Source organism: Cololabis saira, chromosome 21 (genome assembly GCF_033807715.1).
Source record: "Cololabis saira isolate AMF1-May2022 chromosome 21, fColSai1.1, whole genome shotgun sequence".
Classification (NCBI taxonomy): domain Eukaryota; kingdom Metazoa; phylum Chordata; class Actinopteri; order Beloniformes; family Belonidae; genus Cololabis; species Cololabis saira.
In genome coordinates, this window is record NC_084607.1 from 35137328 (window position 1) to 35160131 (window position 22804).

General features: G+C 48.7%; 1 protein-coding gene across 5 annotated transcripts in view; it reads left to right on the plus strand.

Annotated features, from left to right (window-relative positions):
* Positions 1 to 22650, plus strand: part of prr12b (proline rich 12b) — a 51776-nt gene extending 29126 nt beyond the window's left edge. For 3 of the 5 annotated variants that reach the window (XM_061712862.1, XM_061712863.1, XM_061712864.1), the window contains 9 exons: positions 908 to 1452; positions 2708 to 2824; positions 3723 to 3856; positions 8537 to 9537; positions 13955 to 14074; positions 15447 to 15544; positions 15656 to 15787; positions 17726 to 17821; positions 21640 to 22650. In XM_061712862.1, the coding sequence (XP_061568846.1) occupies positions 908 to 1452; positions 2708 to 2824; positions 3723 to 3856; positions 8537 to 9537; positions 13955 to 14074; positions 15447 to 15544; positions 15656 to 15787; positions 17726 to 17821; positions 21640 to 21774 (2378 nt within the window). In that variant the 3' untranslated portion in view covers positions 21775 to 22650. Of the gene's footprint in view, positions 1 to 907; positions 1453 to 2707; positions 2825 to 3722; positions 3857 to 3965; positions 4101 to 8536; positions 9538 to 13954; positions 14075 to 15446; positions 15545 to 15655; positions 15788 to 17725; positions 17822 to 21639 lie in introns of those variants that run through there. The other 2 variants (XR_009770761.1, XR_009770762.1) reach the window with 2 other exon arrangements.
* The last annotated feature ends 154 nt before the right edge of the window (positions 22651 to 22804 follow it).

Below are 22804 nucleotides of genomic sequence, written 5' to 3' on the forward strand. Positions count from 1 at the left end.
AATATTATTATAGACCAGGAGTCGGCAACCCAAAATGTTGAAAGAGCCATTAGACCAAAAACACAAAACAAATATGTCTGGAACCGCAAAAAATGAAAACCCTAAGCCTTAGAATGAAGACAACACATGCTGCATGTTTCTATATTAGTTATAACTGGGGGAAGATTTTTTTTTTCATTATGCACTTCGAGAAAAAAAGTCGAAATGTCGAGAAAAAACTCGAAATGTCGAGAAAACAGTCGAAATGTCGAGAAAAATGTCAAAATTCTTGAGAAAAAAGTCAAAATGTCAAGAAAAAAGTTGAAATGTCGAGATTAATGTTGAAGTACAAAAAGAAAAAAAGTCGAAATGTCGAGAAAAAACTCGAAATGTCGAGAAAACAGTCGAAATGTCGAGAAAAATGTCAAAATTCTTGAGAAAAAAGTCAAAATGTCAAGAAAAAACTTGAAATGTCGAGATTAATGTTGAAGTACAATCTCGAGAAAAAAGTGGAAACGTCGAGAAAAAAGTCAAAATTTTGATAAAAAAATTCGAAATGTCGAGATTAAAAAGGAAAGGAAAAAGGAAGAAAAAGAGAAAAAAGGAAAAAAGAAAAAAGAACAAAAAAGGAAATAAAAAGAAAAAAAAAGGTTTTTGAAAAAGCTCCAGGAGCCACTAGGGCGGCTCTAGAGCCGCATGCGGCTCTAGAGCTGCGGGTTGCCGACTCCTGCCCTAGAGTCACTAATCAGTAACTACAACAACAATGAAGTGGTATCGGTGCGTGGTATTGGAGAATTTTTGCGAGTACGAGTATATGAGAGCAGTATCGGCCTCGATACCAGTATCGTATCGTGGCATCCCTAATAAATACATCAAACCAGGAGAAAACTTGAACGGTGCTAACTCCCTCCTCCCTCCCTGTTTGTAGATCCTCCATCGGACCCTGGGCTGGCCCCCGCCCCTTCCTCCCCCTCCCCGTCCCCCTCCCCCCTGCCCCCCCTGTGTTTCTCCGAGCCCTCCACCCCCCCGATCCAGCAGGACGAGGAGCCCATGATCCCAACGTCCTACCAACATGCTGCCAACGCAGGCACCTCCCCACCGCCCAGCACCTCCCCCATCCCCTCACCCCCTCTCTACAGCCTCCCCCTGAGCCAGTCCATCCCCCCTCCGTCCACCACTCCTCCTCCGTCGTCTTCTGACCAGGACCAGGAGCCCGAAGCTGGGCCGCCTTCCCCGTCCTCCTCCTCCTCCTCTCCCTCCCCCTCTTCATCCTCCTCCCAGCCACTGTCCCCCCCGACTCCGGAGGAGGCCCCGGCGTCGCAGCGACTCACCTCTCTCCACCTGGCCAAGAAGCAGGTGGATGCAGCCATCGCTGGGGAGAGTGAGGAGGAGGACAGCGAGAGCGGGGGCGAGGGAATCTTCCGGGAGCGGGACGAGTTTGTGGTTCGGACTGAGGACATCGGGACTCTGAAGGTACGTTCAATTAAATTCAATTTTATTTGTATAGCGTCTAATACAACAGATGTTGTCTCTAGACGCTTTCCAGAGACCAGAACATAAACCCCCGAGCAATTATTACATAAACAATGGCAGGTAAAAACTCCCATAGTGGGAGAAAAACCTTAAGCCAAACAGTGGCAAGGAAAAACTCCCCTTTAGGAGGGAAGAAACCTGGACCGGGACCTAGATCATAAGGGGGGACCCTCCTGCCGAAGGCCAGACTGGGGGGGTCGGGGACGTCAGCAGCACAGCAGGCAGGTGGAAGCAGCAGCGGGATGACCAGAGGGGGATGGGGACCGCAGGCAGGTAGAAGCAGCAACGGGATGACCGGAGGGGGGGACCGCAGGCAGGTGGAAGCAGCAGCGGGATGACCGGAGGGGGGTTGGGGACCGCAGGCAGGTGGAAGCAGCAGCGGGATGACCAGAGGGGGGGATCGCAGGCAGGTGGAAGCAGCAGCGGGATGACCGGAGGGGGGGGACCGCAGGCAGGTGGAAGCAGCAACGGGATGACCGGAGGGGGGTGGGGGACCGCAGGCAGGTGGAAGCAGCAGCGGGATGACCAGAGGGGGGTGGGGGACCGCAGGCAGGTGGAAGCAGCAGCGGGATGCCCAGAGGGGGGTGGGGGGCCGCAGGCAGGTGGAAGCAGCAGTGGGATGCCCAGAGGGGGGTGGGGGACCGCAGGCAGGTACGTTCCTCCGCAGCTTCATGATCCATGGCCAGAGTAGATCATCCTCCAGCAAGAAGACCAGCAGTTTGGTCCCCAGATGGGAGCCATGTGCACATAATGTATATTTGAGCATGAAAACCACCACCAATGAAAATCTTCTGAATGCTTGTTTTAAGTGTAATGAGATTTTTTTACTAAAATGAGACATTTTAACTGGAAATAAGACAAATATTCTTGTTAAGATTTTGAGTTTTTGCAGTGATCCATTTTACTTATCCTGTGAAGGACAGAGTCATATTGATAAGTTCAGAAAAGTGTTTTTTATTGTTGTGTTTTGATGTATTTGATGTAAGCCCAGTGGATATTTAAAGCTTACAGAAGGCTGCATTTAACTGCTGCTATGTCATTCCTGCAGTATTTCTGCAGGTGTTTTGGTCACTGCTATTATTTGTAATATATTATATCATTTGTAATCAGCACAAATTACCTGTCCCCATATGATAAAATCCACCATCCCCCCTGATTTATTTTTACAACTCGAGTACTGGTCCTCTGTTTCCAGATGGCTCTGCAGACCGGCCGGGAGCCCCCGCCCATCTGGAGGGTGCAGAAAGCTCTGCTCCAGAAGTTCAGCCCCGAGATCAAAGACGGCCAGAGGCAGTTCTGTGCTACCAGCAACGTGAGTGTTTCAACACTTTGTTTTTTTTAAACTTTATTTTTCAATTTTCAGACATAGAAAAACAACAACAAAAACAGGTATACTCAGCTTTGTGTCAAATCAGGGACGTCACACCTGGTTTTTGGTAGAAGCCGTCATTGGAGGGCGTTTCATTTTCAGAAACTCAGCGTGTAATGGTGCGTTTCCACTAGTACCTACTCAGCGCGACTTGACTCGCCTTGCCCTTGTTTCTTTTCAATACCCAGATGAGAAGTAGGAGGTTGGAGCGAAGCTGCTGTGACGTATTTGATTATGTGATCTAAACGGGGAAGACAACAACACTACAGAAAAAGTATCTACTCAGCACGTTAGACCCTTAGTGGAGAAGCACAAAGACGGGGCGAGTCGAGTCGGGCTGAGTAGGTACTAGTGGAAAAGCGCAATAAGAGTCGGGCTGTATCTGACATCATCACAGTACAGGCCACCGATTGGTCGGGGGATTGGAGTCAGACGTCTGAGTCAAGATGTGATATCATTTCAAGAGCGACTCGCGGCTTCTTGTTCATTTTTTTCGAAGAACAATGGCAGCGCAGAAAACTGTTCCGTGGTCAAATTCCGAGGTGGAGACCTTCTTAAACCTGGTGGCTGAGGAGAATATCCAGAAAGATCTAGATGGAGCCACGAGGAATGAAAAAATATACCAGGAGCTTTCTCAGTCCATGTCTGCTCAGGGCTACAAATGTTACAGCAGCTTCACTCCAACCTCCTACTTCTGATCTGGGTGTTGAAAAGAAACGAGGGCAAGGTCGAGTCGAGTCGGGCTGAGTAGGTACTAGTGGGAAATCGCCATTAGACTTCTCTGTTTGACGTTTCCACCTTAAATAGTATCAGATGTATGACCTTCCTTCTCCTTCATCAGTATTTGGGTTACTTTGGTGATGCCAAGATGCGCTACCAGCGTTTGTATGTGAAGTTCCTGGAGAACGTCAACAAGAAGGACTACGTGAGAGTGTGTTCCCGGAAGCCGTGGCACCGAGCGGGCCTGAGTCTGAGGTGAGGACCGCCGTCACAAGCACATCCTGCACATTCACCCCCAAAACACTGTGACCATGTTCTTTTTCTTCATTCACTTCTTTAATATCCATCCATTTTTACATTTCAGTCCTGCAACACATTCCCAAAAAACTTGTGCTAGAAAGGAGGTGAAAGAAAACACTCCAGGTCTTTAAAGATGATCCGCGAGCGTCTGAGTCTCTGAGGAACAAAGATGGACGGAAGATCTCCACTTTGTCAACATGTGTGTAAGAAAATCCCAGAAAGGTTTAAAATAATGTCTACAAAGAAATACTGGAGGAGAGTTGGACATTCCTCCGTTTCCAGGGGAAACGTGACCAAACTCTTCCATGAATCTGGAGGAATGTTCTAGAGTAAATGTGGGGGCCTCCCCGCCCTGCTCGCCCGGCCCCGCTCCACCCGGCGCTCTCGACCCTCCGTCCTCATCGCCCTCATCGCCCTCATCGTCCTCATCGCCCTCATCGCACTCATCGCCCTCATCGCCCTCATCGCCCTCATGGCACTCATCGCCCTCATCGCCCTCATCGCCCTCATGGCACTCATGGCACTCATCGCCCTCATCGCCCTCATCGCACTCATCGTCCTCATCACCCTCACCGCCCTCACCGTCCTCATCGTCCTCATCACCCTCACCGCCCTCACCGTCCTCATCGTCCTCATCGCCCTCATCGCCCTCATCGTCCTCATCGCCCTCATCGCACTCATCGTCCTCATCGCCCTCATCGCACTCATCGCCCTCATCGCACTCATCGTCCTCATCGAACTCATCGCCCTCATCGCACTCATCGTCCTCATCGCCCTCATCGCCCTCATCGCACTCATCGTCCTCATCGCCCTCATCGCACTCATCGTCCTCATCGCCCTCACCACCCTCATCGACCTCCTTGCCCTCATCGCCCTCACCACCCTCATCGCCCTCACCGTCCTCACCGCCCTCATCGACCTCCTTGCCCTCACCGCCCTCACCGCCCTCACCGCCCTCATCGACCTCCTTGCCCTCATCGCCCTCACCGTCCTCACCACCCTCATCGACCTCCTTGCCCTCACCGTCCTCACCGCCCTCATCGATCTCCTCGCCCCCACCGCCCCCACCGCCCACATCGCCCTCATCGACCTCACCGCCCTCATCGACCTCACCGCCCTCATCGACCTCATCGACCTCACCGCCCTCATCGACCTCATCGCCCTCATCGACCTCACCGCCCTCATCGACCTCATCACCCTCATCGACCTCATCACCCTCATCGACCTCATCGACCTCACCGCCCTCATCGACCTCACCGCCCTCATCGACCTCATCGACCTCACCGCCCTCATCGACCTCATCACCCTCACCGCCCTCATCGACCTCATCGCCCTCATCGACCTCATCGACCTCACCGCCCTCATCGACCTCATCGACCTCCTTGCCCTCACCCACCTCATCACCCTCCTCGCCCTCACCGCCCTCATCGACCTCCTCGCCCTCACCACCCTCATCAATCTCATCACCCTCATCGACCTCCTCGCCCTCACCGACCTCCTCGCCCTCATCGATCTCATCACCCTCACCGACCTCCTCGCCCTCCTCGCCCTCACCAACCTCACCGCCCTCACCGACCTCACCACCCTCATCGACCTCATCGACCTCACCGCCCTCATCGACCTCATCGACCTCCTCGCCCTCACCGACCTCATCGACCTCACCGCCCTCATCACCCTCACCGCCCTCATCGTCCTCCTCTTCCTCATCGTCCTCACCGCCCTCACCGCCCTCATCGTCCTCATCGTCCTCATCTTCCTCACTGCCCTCATCGCCCTCATCTTCCTCATCGTCCTCATCGCCCTCACCACCCTCATCACCCTCACCGCCCTCATCGACCTCATCGCCCTCATCGACCTCACCGCCCTCATCGACCTCATCACCCTCATCGACCTCATCGCCCTCATCGCCCTCATCGACCTCACCGCCCTCATCGACCTCATCACCCTCATCGACCTCATCACCCTCATCGACCTCATCGACCTCACCGCCCTCATCGACCTCACCGCCCTCATCGACCTCATCGACCTCACCGCCCTCATCGACCTCATCACCCTCACCGCCCTCATCGACCTCATCGCCCTCATCGACCTCATCGACCTCACCGCCCTCATCGACCTCATCGACCTCCTTGCCCTCACCCACCTCATCACCCTCCTCGCCCTCACCGCCCTCATCGACCTCCTCGCCCTCACCACCCTCATCAATCTCATCACCCTCATCGACCTCCTCGCCCTCACCGACCTCCTCGCCCTCATCGATCTCATCACCCTCACCGACCTCCTCGCCCTCCTCGCCCTCACCAACCTCACCGCCCTCACCGACCTCACCCCCCTCATCGACCTCATCGACCTCATCGACCTCACCGCCCTCATCGACCTCATCGACCTCCTCGCCCTCACCGACCTCATCGACCTCACCGCCCTCATCACCCTCACCGCCCTCATCGTCCTCCTCTTCCTCATCGTCCTCACCACCCTCACCGCCCTCATCGTCCTCATCGTCCTCATCTTCCTCACTGCCCTCATCGCCCTCATCTTCCTCATCGTCCTCATCGCCCTCACCACCCTCATCTTCCTCACCGCCCTCACCTCCCTCATCTTCCTCATCGCCCTCATCTTCCTCATGGTCCTCATTGCCCTCATCGCCCTCATCTTCCTCATCACTCTCATCGCTCTCATCGCCCTCATCGTTCTCACCGCCCTCCTCCTCCTCCTCGCCCTCATCTTCCTCATCGCCCTCATCGTCCTCATCACCCTCATTGCCCTCATCATCCTCACCGCCCTCATCTTCCTCATCGCCCTCATCTTCCTCATCGTCGTCACCGCCCTCATCTTCCTCATTGCCCTCATCGCCCTCATCTTCCTCATCACTCTCATCGCCCTCATCGTCCTCACCGCCTTCCTCTTCCTCCTCGCCCTCATCTTCCTCATCGCCCTCATCGTCCTCATCACTCTCATCGCCCTTATCGTCCTCATCACCCTCCTCTTCCTCCTCGCCCTCATCTTCCTCATCGCCCTCATCGCCCTCATCATCCTCATCATCCTCACTGTCCCAGGATGTCATGAGCATCTAGCAGACATCCACACAGACAGGTGGAAGCAGCAGTGGGATGATTAGGGGGGGGGGGCTGCAGGTCAGCACGCAGCTCCTGAAGCTCTGGCCTGCAAAGATGCACGAAAGAGAAAGGGAGGGAAGGAGGGGGCTCGGGGGGGCAGACCAGCACAACAAACACAAAAATGATGGCTATGAGATACTTATAATAAATAAAGTAGGTTTAGAGAAGATGGGTGAGGGGCAATAAAAAAAACACTAATTAGAGGTTTACTTTACACGAACTAGAGGTATACTAAGGGCCCAGTCCCAATCCCCCCCTAGTTCTACTTTTCAGCCCTACCCCTAAATTTTGCGCGTTCCCGTGAGGGTAGTGGTGTCCCAATTCCTCTTTGCATGTAGGGCTAGTGGACATAACAAGGGCTAGTGTGTATGAATCTAACCCTACACAGTGAGGGATTTCCGATGCTGACTCGCTGACCGAGCTGACATTTCTTATTTTTTTGTGAATAAAATCAATATTTTGTGTTAGTTTCTGCATAAAAATGCATTTTGATTACATTTCTAGCGAGAAATATATATTTTACTTTCATAATATTCACTCAGTGAATGTACATAATCACTCGCTTGCTCGTTTTTTCAGATCTCGCCAGAATAAAGGCTGATTTATGGTTCCGCGTTACACCAACGCAGAGCCTACGGCGTAGGTTACGCGGCGACGCGCTGCGTACGGTGCGCATCACCGCGTAACCTACGCCGTAACCTACGCCGTACCCTACGCCGTAGGCTCTGCGTTGATTTAACGCGGAACCATAAATCGCCGGCGGCTCTTCTCATCCCCCGGAAACATCGGAGCAAATTTCTTAACAGGCGTTATTTGGATAAACTGAGCCCAGGTTGGGGATCTTAACGGTTACTTTTACGCCTGAAAAAATATTAAAACTTAATAAAGTGGCATATTAACAGCGCTACAGCGGAAATTAAAACAGCTTTTAGCTCTGGGCTTCCTGATATGGTGTGACGTATGTGCAAACGTAACTACGCAGTCGCTTACGTACCCGAACGTAAACCACGCAGTGACGTAGCAAGTGGTGTCCCAATCCCTAGGGAACATTACAAGGGCCCTACCTATTTTTAGGGCTAGTGGTAGAAAGTAGGGGGTGTATTGGGATTGGCCCTAACACTAACTAGAGGTTTACTAACACTAACTAGAGGTTTCCTAAACACTAACTATAGGCTTTACTAAACAGAAAGGTTTTAAGTTTGGTTTTAAAGGTGGAGGTGGTGTCAGCCTCCTTAACCCAGATTGGAAGTTGTTTCCATAGTAACGGTTCCTGATAGCAGAAGACTCGTCCTCCAGAGTCCCGGAGCTTTTGGACGTCCAGCAACTTAGTTCCTGGGAGGAAATAAGACTTGAAACTCTGCAGCGTTTGTTATGTCAACATTACCAAGGGGTTCAGAGTTTACTGTTGTGGAATGTGTTGCAGGTCTGGAGTTTAAAATGAGTGTTTGTTAACGAGACGCATGAATCCTGGGTCCACGCTGCGGGCAGCTCTGCATTCACGCTGTCTTTTGATTGACAGGCGCCAATCACTGGCTAAACAGCTGCCGGCCAATCACAGTCAAGCTCAAGCTCGGATGGAGAGACAGAAAGAACGAGAGCTGAAGGACCAGAGGGAAAGAGAAAGACAGCAACGAGAGAGAGAGCACAGAGAGAAGATCGAAAAGGAGCAAAAGGAAAAAGAAGAGAGGGAGCAGAAGGAAAAGGAGAAAGAAGAGAGGGAGCAGAAGGAAAAGGAGAAACAAGAGAGGGAGCAGAAGGAGAAAGAGAGACAAGAGAGGGAGCAAAAGGAGAAAGACAGACAAGAGAGGGAGCAGAAGGAGAAAGAGAAACAAGAGAAGGAGCAGAAGGAGAAAGAGAGACAGGAGAGGGAGGAGAAAGAGAAGGAGGAGAATGAAAAGATGGTGAGAGAAAGAGAGTGCAGAGAGCAAAAGGAGAGAGAAATAGAACGGGAGAATGAAAATGAAAGGAGGGAAAAGGAGCAGACGGAGAGGGAGATGAGAGAAAAGGAGCAAAAGGACAGAGAGAGGAGGGAATATGAGAGAGAGCAAATGGAGAGGGAGCAGAAAGAGAGGGAAAAACACGAGAGAGAGGAAAAAGAAAGAGAGAAAAGACAGAGGGAACAAGCTGAAAGAGAGCGGCAGGAAAGAGAGCAACGACAGAAAGAGAAACAGCAGAGGGAGAGAAGAGAAAAGAGAGAGAAGGAGAAACAGGAGCAGGAAAGGAGAGAGAAACAGAGAGAACAGAAAAACAAAGAATTAAAGGAGACCGAGAAGGAGAGCGAGCAAAAAGAAAGAAGAGATGGAGGAGATAGAAGACAAGGAGCCATGGAGGCTGGAAGACCAAAGGAAGAGAGAGAAGGAGAGAAGAAGGTGGAGAGTCAGAGCAACAGCAGGACAGAGAAGACGGAGAAGACGGAGCCCCCGCCCAAGAAGAGGAGGAAGTGGCTGAAGGAGGTGAAGGAGGAGGTGCCGTCCTCGTCCTCCTCCGAGACCGACTCGTCCCTGGCCAGCGACCAGGAAGGTCAGCCGTGTGTGTGTGTGTGTGTGTGTGTGTGTGTGTGTGTGTGTGTGTGTGTGTGTGTGTGTTAAGGCTGAATTATGGTTCTGCGTCAAACCAACGCCGTGCACACGCCGTCACCGTCGTGAGCCCTTCGGACTTCTCCATCACTCCATTTTGCCGCGGTGCAGTTCCCCCCCGTGACCGCTAGGTCGCGATCTTTTCCTGAATGGTTTATCCGACTTGTCTGGTCACAGTGAATCAAAGAGATAAGGACAACTATTGTGCAAAAAACCAAAACAAAAAAAAAATCACACATACACGAAGAAAAGAGCGCTGAAAGTTCACGACTGCTTCAAACCGGAAACCGGAAATGTGTTGCTACCAAGCAAACCAATCACAGCCCTCTCGTCTGCGTTGGGTCTGCGTCGCCTCCACGCGTAGTTACAATTTCTGGGAGGTGCACGTCAGTGACGGCGCGTGGTACGCGTCGACGCGTACGCTACGGCAGTGATTCTTAACCATAGGGCCGCGGCCCACACTTGGGCCGCGAGCGCCACCTAGAGGGCCGCAAAAAAATTCAGTTTTGTACGTGTGGGCCGCGGGGGCCGCGGGACTGCATAGCAACTCCCGACCAAATGAGGAGAAGACACTCAGCTAGATGTACGTGTAATAGTAAGAGAAATGGTGTGTATTTACAGAGTAAATCCTTCATTTTGCACAGAGTACGTTTAGATCCGCCAGGATCAGGGATCTATTACTTGGGTCTGCGCCCACCAACGGGGAGCGAGCGAGCGCGGTGTGATCATTTATCCCGGCGCGTCCCCGCGGCCGGGGAGGTTGGTGCCGCTCGGGCGGCGGCTCCGTCGTTACTGCTGAAGGATGGTAGATGTAGATGCGTGGGCTGTCGTGTCTGCTGGGCTGGGCTGTTGTTCGGGCTTTCGCAATAGGTGACTCGGCTGCAGCGCGGCCAGAGAGCTGCGGGCTCGGGCCCGTCGCAGCTGATCAGGCTCGGATGAAACCTGACACGCGCAGTCCTGACACGCGGCGACGCGTACCGTACGCTGAACCCTACGGCGTAGGCTCTGCGTCGATTTAACGCGGAACCATAAATCAGGCTTAACACGGAGCTGTTTAGAGCCCCCTCTGTTCTCATCACCGGAGGACAACTGCTAAAAAGACCCGCGGCCACTGACTGGACTTAAGATAAGGGGACACTGCTGCTTCGCATGCCTTTATTTTTGTGATTGTTTGCGGTGGACTGCTTCGCCCTGCTCCTTTTCCGTGCATGCTTTACCTGTCGCTCCCGGCTTAACTCTCCGACGCCACTGTTAGAAGTCCGTGACGGTCACGGACTTCATCCTCGGGCTGTAGTCGCCCTGTCTGGGCTGTGTGTGTGGGTGTTTGTGGTTCGGTGTGCGCGCGTGTGTGTGTGGAGACGGCGGTTGGGTTGGAGGAGGTTTGGAGGAGGAGCAGGGCAATGATTGACAGGAAAGGGGGAAAAGCATGCGTTTTTCACTGCGCAAAAAACACTGTCATCTCCAAGCCAGGCATGGAGTACTGGAGTGAAGTTTTTCTTGTTACACCCTTTTAGACACATTTGAGGGATGTTGGCCAAGACTTTTAATAGTGTTAAAAGCATGTTAAAAATTATGTCACAATACCTTTAAAGTAAAATCAAACTAAGTTTTGTTCCCGCTCTATTTTTAAATATGCACACTTGTATGCTTGTGTGTGTGTGTGTGTGTGTGTTGTAAGGTGGCGCTCCGTGTGTGTTGACGGCGCCTTTCCACACGGCGCGCCGTGTATGTCCAGAAATGACACCAAACTGAGGGTGCTGTGCTCCTTTCCACACGGCGCCCGTATGGTCGTCAAAATACGGTAATTAGCTTGACTCTATATACAGAAATGAGAAGCGTAACAGGTGGAAAGGGAAGTTCAACCCGGAATGGACAGATTCATCCTGGTTCAGTCTTCACACTGGGACAAAACCAGTGTCCCATATGTTCAGACACCGTGGCGTTTAAAGTGCGAAAGTGAAACGCCACTGAAACAAAACACAAAGTTTTTCATCAAACATATCCACTCAAGTCTGAACTGAAGTCACAGAAAATAAACTGAGCATCTTAAAACATCCTGCCCATATTTGGGTCCAGATACAGCTGTGAGGCAGCTTTCTCCACAATGAACATAATTAAAACTAAATATCGTTCCAGGCTCACCAATGAGCACCTTCACATGAGAACCTGACACCATCCAGCCCAGATTTAAAGTCCTGACAGGAGAAATTAGAGCTCAGATCTCTCACTGAACGACAGAAAGTGGGGGCATAAGATTAAAAGAGGGGAAGAAAGAGAAATTGCAAAACTGTTCAATTGTTTTATTATAAAAATGTGTTGAGACAATTAACAAAGAAAAGGGGAAATTCAAACTGCTGGTAGAGAAATAAAATAAGATAGCATTTGAAAAATAAAATAAAATCTATTTTATTTTTAAGAGAAAAAAATATGTGTAATTCAAGTTACACATGTTAAGTGGCAAATGTGTACTTTTTTAAAATAACAGTCAGATGCAGATGTTGATACAACTATGAGGCTACTTGAATATATACATACATATATACATATATATATATATATATATATACATATATATATATATATATATATATATATATATATATATATATATATATATATATATATATATATATATATATTATGATGTTCTGGACCTTCGCTTGAGTAAATTTTCTCTAAATGGACCTCTTAAAAGTTTTAGTTGAATACCCCTGCTATACAGTGTTAATATTTAATGGGCCACTCTGTACTGAAAGGCCAACACACCGGGCAGACCGGCGAGACAGCTCGGGGGGTTGTCCTCGAGGCCTAGGCTTGGGCCTTGGCGTGGGGCCTGGACGACTTGTCGTGGGGCCTACAACACTTGGCGGGGGGCCTGGAAGACTTGGCAGGGGAACTTGGACGACTTGGCGGGGAACACAGGATACGAGGAGCTGGCTGCGGGGGAACCCGGGTCCGTGGCGCTGGCTGCGGGGAAACCCGGGTCCGGGGCGCTGGCTGCGGGGGGTCCGGGACCATCACCGGAGCAGGGGCTGATGCGTCCGGGACCACCACCAACGACGCGCCCAGGACCACCACCGGAACAGCGGCCAGCTGGGGCTGGTGTCCAGAGCCTGGATGCTCCGGGGGCCACCCCAAGCCAGGCGTGTTCCCCGGAAGGGGGATTCCAGCTCCTCCGGGGAGTCCAGCTCATCCGGGGAGTCCAGCTTATCAGGGTGGATCGCCAACCAGGAATAGAGAGTTTCGCCTCCCGGTACACGGTGTCCCAGAAGGCGGAACTCTCTCCCCCTGGGTCCATACTGGTGGTTCCGTTCTGTCAGGCTGGTGTGGTGAGGACCCAGATGCAGGAGAGCGGGAGGCAGGAGTTCAACAAAAAAACAGGGATCAAAAAACTAGAGCAAAAACTTGGCAGGACACATGGAGGAAAGAAACAGGACGGAACCACAAGGAGCAAGGGGAAGACAAGAGCAGATATACACAAGGGTTAACGAGACACAGGTGTGAACAATCAGGGCAGATGGAAAACAGGCGGGGCAAAACAGAAACACAAACTGGGGGAAATGTCAACCACTGACAAAATCTATCTGATTTAATGTTAACATGATCATTGTGGAGTTTGATGGATAATTGAGAGTTCATAGGCACCTGACCCAAAGTTAGATGCAAATCCATCATTGTCATCATCACACAAGCTTTTTCTCCTTTCGCACAGCATCAATTATGATTGAGGTTATAGCAACGAGAGTAGCTTTGAGTGGTTCAAATAATACTAATAAATAACATAAAATAAACAAAGTTAACGAATGAAACGAATTGATTTAACAAATGAAAATAGGCTTAATATCTTACCAAGGCGAGTCCGTTTCGTTCAACACTCCGACGTGCTTTCTTTTCAAATGCTCCCGTGAAAAGCAAGGTCAGCTTTGTAAACGTTGCAAGTCATCTTTTTATTTGCCGTATCGAGGCTAAAATGCTCCCAAACTTTTGAAGTTTTATTACCTGCAGCTGCACTGAGACGCTATCGTGCATGCACGACTCTCGGCAGAGACTGTATTGAAGTGAGACGCCTCACTCCGTTGGAAAAACACGTCTGGTGACAATTGTCGACAATGGAAGTCATTGTCCACAATTTTGATTATTGATTTTTGTCGACGAATCGTTGCAGCCCTAGTGTGTGTATGTGTGAGTGTGTTTGTGTGTGTGTTTGTGTGTGTATGTGAGTGTATGTGAGTGTGTGTGTGGGGGTGTGAGTGTGTTTATGAGTGTGTTTGTGTGTGAGTGTGTTTGTGTGTGTGTTTGTGAGTGTATGTGAGTGTATGTGAGTGTGTGTGTCCGGTTCTGAACCTCCTCCTCTCCTCCAGGACCGGTCCGCGGGGCAGCCAGCAGCCGGGCCATGAGGGAGATGTTCCGCAGCTACGTGGAGATGCTGGTCAGCACGGCGCTGGACCCCGACATGATCCAGGCTCTGGAGGACACCGATGGTGAGACACACAGGGAGGCTACTCGTAACCACGGCGACGCACGTCCAGTCACATCAGACATTTCACCATTTCATGAAAAGTAGGAGCTCATTTAGAGTCTGATAGCAGCTCCGTGCAGAGCTGGGACCCATGTAACACGTCGTCAAACCAAACGGAGAACATGCGGAAATATCGCCGCTGTTTCTCGTCATCAGTTGCTGCATCAGCAGGACTCCGGACGGCTCTGGTTGAACCATCTCTGATCGCGCTGTTTTCTTTACCGAGATCAGTAGAAAAGCAGAGCAGTGATCTCCTCTCCATCCCGTGTTGCTGTCTTGTTTATTTATCTTTACTCCACCAACTCGAAATATTGAATCACTGTTTTAAGCAAACGACGCTAACGCAGTCAAAACAGCAGGTGTATCCGCCCCTTTAATCTCATTAGTTTACGAGTAAATCGTCCCCCACGTGGGGTGCGCTCTTATGATTGGCTGAAACAAAGGAAGACACCTGATTGGTTGCAGATCCTTCCGTGTTAAAAAAAAACGTATTTGTGGATCGAGTCACGTCAGGGGAGTCTCAAAGGTCACCGACAAATCCAGCGCAGCTCACAGACAAAAAAACGTTGTGTGCATTTGTGAATTTTGTCCTGTGCATTTGTGAATCGGTCGGTGCATTTGTGAATTTTGTCCTGTGCATTTGTGAATCCGTCTGTGCATTTGTGAATTTTGTCCTGTGCATTTGTGAATCGGTCTGTGCATTTGTGAATTTTGTCCTGTGCATTTGTGAATCGGTTTGTGCATTTGTGAATCGGTCTGTGCATTTGTGAATTTTGTCCTGTGCATTTGTGGATCGGCGTGTGCGTTTGTGAATTATGAGACTGTTCTAGCCCCATATGGATGAGGCAGGACTCTGAAGAAGACTGCAGTTGTTCAAACGTAAAAGCTGTTCTCGCGTCCTGGATTAGCAGCGGATTGCAACATTTCCGAACGATTCCCGTGGGAACGAACAACATCATCACGCACGTTGCATAAGTCGGCAGTCAATGGTAAACACAGTGCTGAGGTGATCAAACGCTCGAGCAGCAATAACAATCAATGAATGTGGTGTTTTCCGCTCCGGACCAACGTCAGTACTTCTCAACCCAGCAGCAGCAGCAACGTTAGCATGTCCTTGGCTAATAATACTGCTGGTAACTATTTAACTAACGAACACGGCCTATTATATTAGCATCATTTGCTCCATTGTTGTCCTTTTTTCCCTAAATGAGAATCGATAAGGGAATCGATAAAGAACCGAACCGTTAAGTAGAATCGAAAATGCAATTGGAATGGTAAAAATCGTATCAATTCCCATCCCTATGTGTGACTGCGTTGTGCTGCTCTCCCCTCAGATGAGCTGTACCTCCCACACATGCGGAAGATCGACGGCTTGCTGAGTGAACAGAAGAAGAGGCTGCTGAGGAGGATCAGCATGAGCGCTCAGCACCAGGTAACCTTCACACCGACCTCCCACGTCACCTCCACTTCCACTGACTGCTGATCATCTGAGACCTGCTGAGCCTCATGTGGCGTCTCAGATCCTCTCCTCTCCTCTTCCCAGGAGGTTTTACATTTATTCCCCAAAATGACAGCGGACCCTCTGGAGTCTGGAGCCGTCCGGGTTCACCTCGGTGGGGAGGGCTACAACCGGAAAACGCTCAGTCGGGTCAAGAAGAGTGTTCCCAAGCAGCAGGTGAGGAGCAGAGAGGTATCAAGGGACGTGGACGTCTGTGACGTCAACCAGAGGCTTCTGAGGAGTGCTCACAACATCTGGCAGACAGTACGTTTACATGCAGCAAAGAAATGGGATCTCTGATCATATCAGATAAACATCCAGAAGACCCAATCACTTGTCTGAGTTTACATGCTGTTCAGAGAATCAGATAAATGTCCAGAGCATGGCTGACTCCGTGACGCTATGTGGCGCTGTAACCATGGTAACCATTTCAACAAAGAGCCACTTCTAGTTGACGGTTGTTTTGTTTGGCACCAATGTTACGCCTTCCGTATATTTTTCCACTTTATTTTGATCTGCTCCGGTGTCCTGATGAAGCTTCTGCCATCTGTTTCGCGATCTTTTTAGGTGTTTAAACAACTATTTAACACGCGCCGTCTCCTTTCACTTCCGGGTGAAGCCCCAGAGGAAATTCTGGAGCATGCGCAGACTGAAATATCCGATGTCTCCGTATACATGGTGTTAACATTCCGACTCTAAACAAGTTATCTAGGTGTTTCTATCCGATTATTAAAGGTATTGTCACATGAAAAACACATTTTTCTTGATTTTTTGTGTTTTGTTGGGTGTCTTGACATCAATTACACCCAAAAAAAACGAACTTTTAACATTCAGTGTATTGTGTGCTTTCTGGGATTTTCCGCATAATTGTGGGTGGCGAACCGTTACGTAAAGGGCCGCTAAATCACCGCCCCCTCCACCCAGCTCCCTGCCCATCAGCACTGAGCCGCGGGCTGGAGGGAGAGAGACGGCCACCGCCTCTCTCCTCTCCACCCGCGCTCTCCTTTTTTTTTCGCCTACGACCTCAGATCAGACGAGACAACCCGCTGCATAAGCATATTACTAAGCGGAGGAAAAGAAACTAACAATGATTCCCTCAGTAGCGGCGAGCGAAGAGGGAAGAGCTCAGCACCGAATCCCCGTCCGAGCGGCGGGCGTGGGAAATGTGGCGTACGGAAGACCGCTTGCGGTCGGGTGCCTGAGTCCGATCGAGGCTCAGCCCGTGGACGGTGTGCAAGACAAAATCACATACCATTGATCCACTGTCTGCTGTGTGTACGGGGAGTTTGGGGGAGAGGAGGAGTGGAGGATGGGGGGGAGGGGGGGTTGGGAGGAGGAGCGGGGCAATGATTGACAGGAAAGGGGGAAAAGGACGCGTTTTTCACAGGCAAAAAACACCGTCATAAAAGAAGCCAGGCATGGAGTACTGGAGTGAAGTTTTTCTTGTTACACCCTTTTAGACACATTTGAGGGATATTGGCCAAGACTTTTAATAGTGTTAAAAGCATGTTAAAAATTATGTCACAATACCTTTAAATGTCCGATTTAGGTCCAAAATAGGTCCTAAGTAGATCGGATTGAGGTGTTTACATGCAGTTTAAAAGTCTGAACGATGTCTTATACGATCAGAAATCCGATTGAACTGCCGCATGTAAACGTAAGAGACAGCATTCGGCCGAGGGACCGCTGGGGCTGAAACGAGGGCGGAAGCTCCAGCCGGAGCTCCCGTCAGAGGTACGGCTGGAGCTCCAGGTGGTGCTCCATCTGCAGCCGTGGCTGAAGGAGACTTCAGGGCAGGTCCTCATTCCAGCTCCAGCAGTCCTCCTTCCAGATGTTCCTAGAAAAATACCTGAAACAAGTACGGAGGGTTTTACCTCCCCGACCCCCCCAGTCTGGCCTTCGGGAAGGACAATCACCTGTTTTTTACCTGATTAAAATATTGCAATATCTATTACATTAATGGGTCAGAAAGGCCAGATCCAAAACCCGGTTAAAAACCTCCACAATTTGTGAGGGGGATGGACAGAACCTCGTGGTCTCGAGGCTTTTTGTTGTTGCTCTTTAAAAGTGGCGGAGCGCTCTTTTGAACAAACTGTTTTCTGTCATCTTCCTCAGGATCTGAAGCTTTCGATTGAAACCTGCCGGATATACAGCCTCTATCACTCTCTTCACCACTACAAGTATCACACGTTCCTTCGCTGCAAGAAGGAGGTGAGTCTGGCTGTGAGCATGCAGATACAACCTCAGAGAAACTATAGCATCTAACTCTGTTTACCATGTCAATGTTATCAGTACTGGAGTTGAGGGGGGATGAGGGGGGATGGCATCCCCCCTGAAATAAAAATGGTCCAAATCATCCCCCCCTGTAAAACTGCCATCCCTCCTTTCCATCCCTTATGTCATTTCATCAATGAATGTGGTTTTACTGCTATTTCAACATTTAGTCATCACCAGAAAAATAACACCAGAAAAATAACTTATTTGACAATTTTCACCTGTTTCAAGTCAATTTTCACTTGAAATAAGTAGAAAAATCTGCCAGTGGGACAAGATTTATCTTCTTATTACAAGCAAAAAATCTTGTTCCACTGGCAGATTTTTCTACTTATTTCAAGGGAAAATCTACTTGAAACAGGTGAAAATCGTTGTTTTTTCCAGTGATGAGTCTTGTTTTAAGTGTAATGAGATTTTTTTTTACTAAAATGAGACATTGTAACTAGAAATAAGACAAATATTCTTGTTAAGATTTTGAGTTTTTGCAGTGATCCATGTTACTTATCCTGTGAAGGACAGAGTCATATTGATAAGTTCAGAAAAGTGTTTTTTATTGTTGTGTTTTGATGTATTTGATGTAAGCCCAGTGGATATTTAAAGCTTCCAGAAGGCTGCATTTAACTGCTGCTATGTCATTCCTGCAGTATTTCTGCAGGTGTTTTGGTCACTGTATTATTTGTAATATATTATATTATTTGTAATCAGCACAAATGATCTGTCCCCATATGATCAAATCCACCATCCCCCCTGATTCTTTACAACTTGAGTACTGAATGTTATTTAATATGAAGTGAAGAAGAAGGGTTAGCACTGACACTTAACAGCAGTAAGGAGGAACTGCGTCATGTGGGCAACCCTCGGTTCCCCCATGATGCAGCAGCTTGTACATCAACTGATGTAGATGTGCTGCAGTGTTCGGGATCATTTCAACAGCAGCCACCACTGTACACACACACACACACACACACACACACACACACACACACACACACATTAATTACATCGATTTATTTAAGAAACCAAATGATTGTGAGGGTGATCCTACATGAGGGATGATGACAAATCACACAAGAGTCACAGTTGAGCTAGGGTCAAGGAAATGTGACCTAAATTAACTGTACAACTCTGGAGTGCCTCCTGGTAGGTGTTTGGGCCCATTTAGAGTAACTTCAGTCTTGTCTGAATTAAGATGCAGCAAATTAACATTCATCCAGGTCCTCACATCCTTAATGCATGCATCCAATAAGGCTACTTGATTAGCTTCATGTGGTCATAAGGACCAATACAGTTGAGTATAATCTGCATAACATTAGAAATAAATGTTGTTTCCTAAAGGAAGATTAAAATTATCAGTCTGTTATGGGGTGAGGTTTTGGACCCAAAAGCAGCACACGGTGGTAGTTTGTCTGGTTTGCTTTATTACCCTCAATGGGGACGAAGAGCAGGCCGGAATGCAAGACAAGGATCAGGCAGCAATCAGTGTCAGATTTGGAAGACAAGGTCAGAGCAGGAGACAAGGCAGGATCCAGGAACAGGCAGGGTCGGCAACGGGAAACCAAGACAGGGAATGCTGGAAGGTCTTGCATCTACAAACAGAGTGACGATCTGGCAGTGAGAGTGCAGGAGTGAGGAGCTTTTATGCTGTCCTGATTGCTGAGGAGCTGCAGCTGGGAGAGCAGGTGAAAGGAGTGAGTGACGAGGTGGGCGTGGTTGGCAGATGGAGTGAGCAGCAGAGAGTGGAGTGGAAAACCACTGAAGGCTGGAGGACCAACCGTGACACAGTCCAAGAATAAAACCTGGCATTACTCCACACCTGATCCAGGAATTATTGTTTACATGAAAAAACTGAAATCCGTCTGACAAGTATGACTAGAACCATTTTAATGCCATTCATCTAATTCCAACAACCTGCTCCAATCAACTAATACGTATTTTGTGGTCAGTAGTTTTAAACGCTGCACTGAGATCCAGTGACAAGATCCAAGATTACGGAACTAATTAGTTGAAGATTTTATTTGAATAGCTTAAAAGGAATAGGATCCAGTAAACACAGATAAGCATGGTAGCTTAGTGGTGGCCTCACAGTGAGAAGGTCCCCGGTTCGATTCCCAGGCCCGGCGGGGTCTTTCTGTGTGGAGTTTGCATGTTCTCCCCGTGCTTGCGTGGTTTCCCTCCGGGTACTCCGGCTTCCTCCCACAGTCCAAAAACATGCGTAGTAGGTTAACTGATGATTCTAAATTGCCCGTAGGTGTGAGTGTGAGTGTGTCTGGTTGTTTGTGTATATATGTGGCGCTGTGATGGACTGGCGACCTGTGAACAAGTGCAGGGACTACGCGACCTCATCCTTAATGAAGCTAAAACTGTGGAACTGGTCATTGACCTCCGTAAAGACACTCCCGTCAAGGCACCCATCATCATCATCAACCACCAACCCATCTCTGCCACAGACTCATTCAAATTCCTTGGCACACATGTCACAATAGGTAGGTTCTTTCCAATCCCCAATAGACCACAGAGGCAGGTGGAAGGTTACAACACTTTATTACAATAATGGTGAACAACACAAGTAGTATATTTCGGCTCACTGGAGTAAAATAAATCTGGGGCTTAAGGTCTGCAACCAATAATATTGGTAAATTAACCACGGGAGGAGGGGAGCTCCAATTAAATAGTTTGGCCACCTGAATTAGACAGAGGTCGAGACCTAGATATACCACTGCACTGCAAGAAAGTAATTTCAAAACCAAATTAAAGCTGCAAGCAGCGATGAACGGGGCCTCCACCCTTGTGCAGGTTCAGGCTGCAGTGGAAGCTTGTATGACTTGATGTAGATTCTTCAGGCCTGGACATTTAGCGGATGAAACCACCCACGACTCTCTATATCAAACCATTCAAAAGTTATGGCAGAAAGTAGGAACTATCAGATATCGACCAACCAGAAGAAGGGGCGGGACTAATTCATGCCAATGAAGGTCAAGGACTCAAAACCGAGTCAGATGACACCACCCACGACTCTCTATGTCAAACCATTCAAAAGTTATGCCTGAAAATAGGGACTATCAAATATGTACCAATCAGAAGAAGGGGCGGGGCTAATTCAGGCCAATGAAGGTCAAGTTCTCAATACCGACATCAATGCATACTGTTAGGATTTCATGAAATTGTTGAAGCTCAAAACCGTCTGGGCTCACTCTTCAAAGTAATCTCATTTTGATTAAGAGCCAAGGATAGACAGAAAATTAGATTAGAAGTTAAATAACAATACACATAGTATTGTTGGAGAGGAGGGGGGGGAAAGGTGACACCTTAAGGTGTCTCCCCCTTGAGATGGCTCTTCCAATTAAATTAATTTGCAATACACATGCCATTGTTGAAGAGGAGACGGTGGGGAATAAGCAGACGCTTAGCTGTGGGGAGTCTTACCTGTGAGCTAGGCTTGACACCCCAGGGAAAGGAAGATGGAAGTAACACGTCCAGTAGACTCCACCAATGGTATTCAGGGGTAAAAGAACACCCCCCTTTTTAGTATAAAATCAACTGGACTGATTGCCACCGTGTGCATTTCTCTCCTACCCAAATGGTCTAAGAGAAGTGTACCTCCGGCCGGAAAAACCTTGTGCTTGACATGATTAAAAGTTGTATTAACCTGTGACTCTTTCCACTAGTTTTATTTTGGGACACCAGACAAAAGAACACAAATCTTACAATACCCTCTATTGAGCAGCCTGTATCTGACTGTGTTGTTTCCCGGGCAGACTGACAACATCGAGCAGGCGGCGGAGGACCCCGGCCAGGAGGAGGTGGTGCAGCAGTGCATGGCCAACCAGAGCTGGCTGGAGAGCCTGTTCAGCTCCTTCATGGAGCTGCTCAGCCTCAGCTCCAAGGCCTGAAGCGAACCAGAACCAGAACCAGAACCTCATCAAGCTTCTCCAACGAGCATCACACCACAGAAGCTGCATGGATGCCAGATGTTCCCCGGTTGGAAGGAGAGCAGATGTTAACATTTAAAGTATTTGTTTTCTTAAGTCCATCTTGAGTTTCAAGGATTTCACTGGAAGATGGACGGTAGTGAAGTGAGAGTGTGATGGATTCTTCACCAAATATCGGAGGTCACTTCGTTCACTTGACCTTCGTCAAGACTTTCGTCAAGACCTTCAGAACCTGATGAGCACCAATGAACTGATAATGGTTTGTATGATTTTTATCAGGACATTTTTAAAAACGAGCACCCCCAACGTGGGACTGTTTGTTATTATTTTGAAAAAACGTTTTAAAAGGGTGTACATAAAATGGCGCACCGGCGTTTATGGCTTCTGTTTGACCAGCAGTTAAATACTGGGAGACGCTAAAGGAAGGCCTCAAAGGACTATGTGATAGTTTCTACCTGCCTCAGTAAAAAAGTGTTAAACTGAAAGAAAATGGGTTAAAATAAGGCCTGTTTGTTTTGTTTGATCTTCAGAAGACAAGGAAAAGGAGGGTTGAAAATGACAAGGAATAAAAAAATAAATCACAGCTTTCTTAAAGGAAGTGTGAAGTGAAAACATCCAAAACCATAAATGTCAGTGTTTAATGTTCGTCATTTTTATCTGTTCGTTGTTGGTTGATATTTCCTATCGTTTGACCTCTGAAAATGTTATTGCAGAGCAATTTTGTTGTTTCGATGTGTAAATACTGTACAGCTCCTTCATTCTCTAGTTCGCAGTTGCTCTTCTGTATATGAAATTCCCGTATTTGACATAATGAAATAAAACTGTTCAAATGATAAACATGATGATGAGAAGCAGCGTTGTTGGTGGAGTCTTTTCTGTACCACTGGAGGAATGGACAGCAGCCGGTCCCCCCGTCTGTCCATGCTGACCCAAGAATAAAACCTTTTTTTAATAGATATTTTTTATTGATTTTGGTTTTAAAGTAAACAAA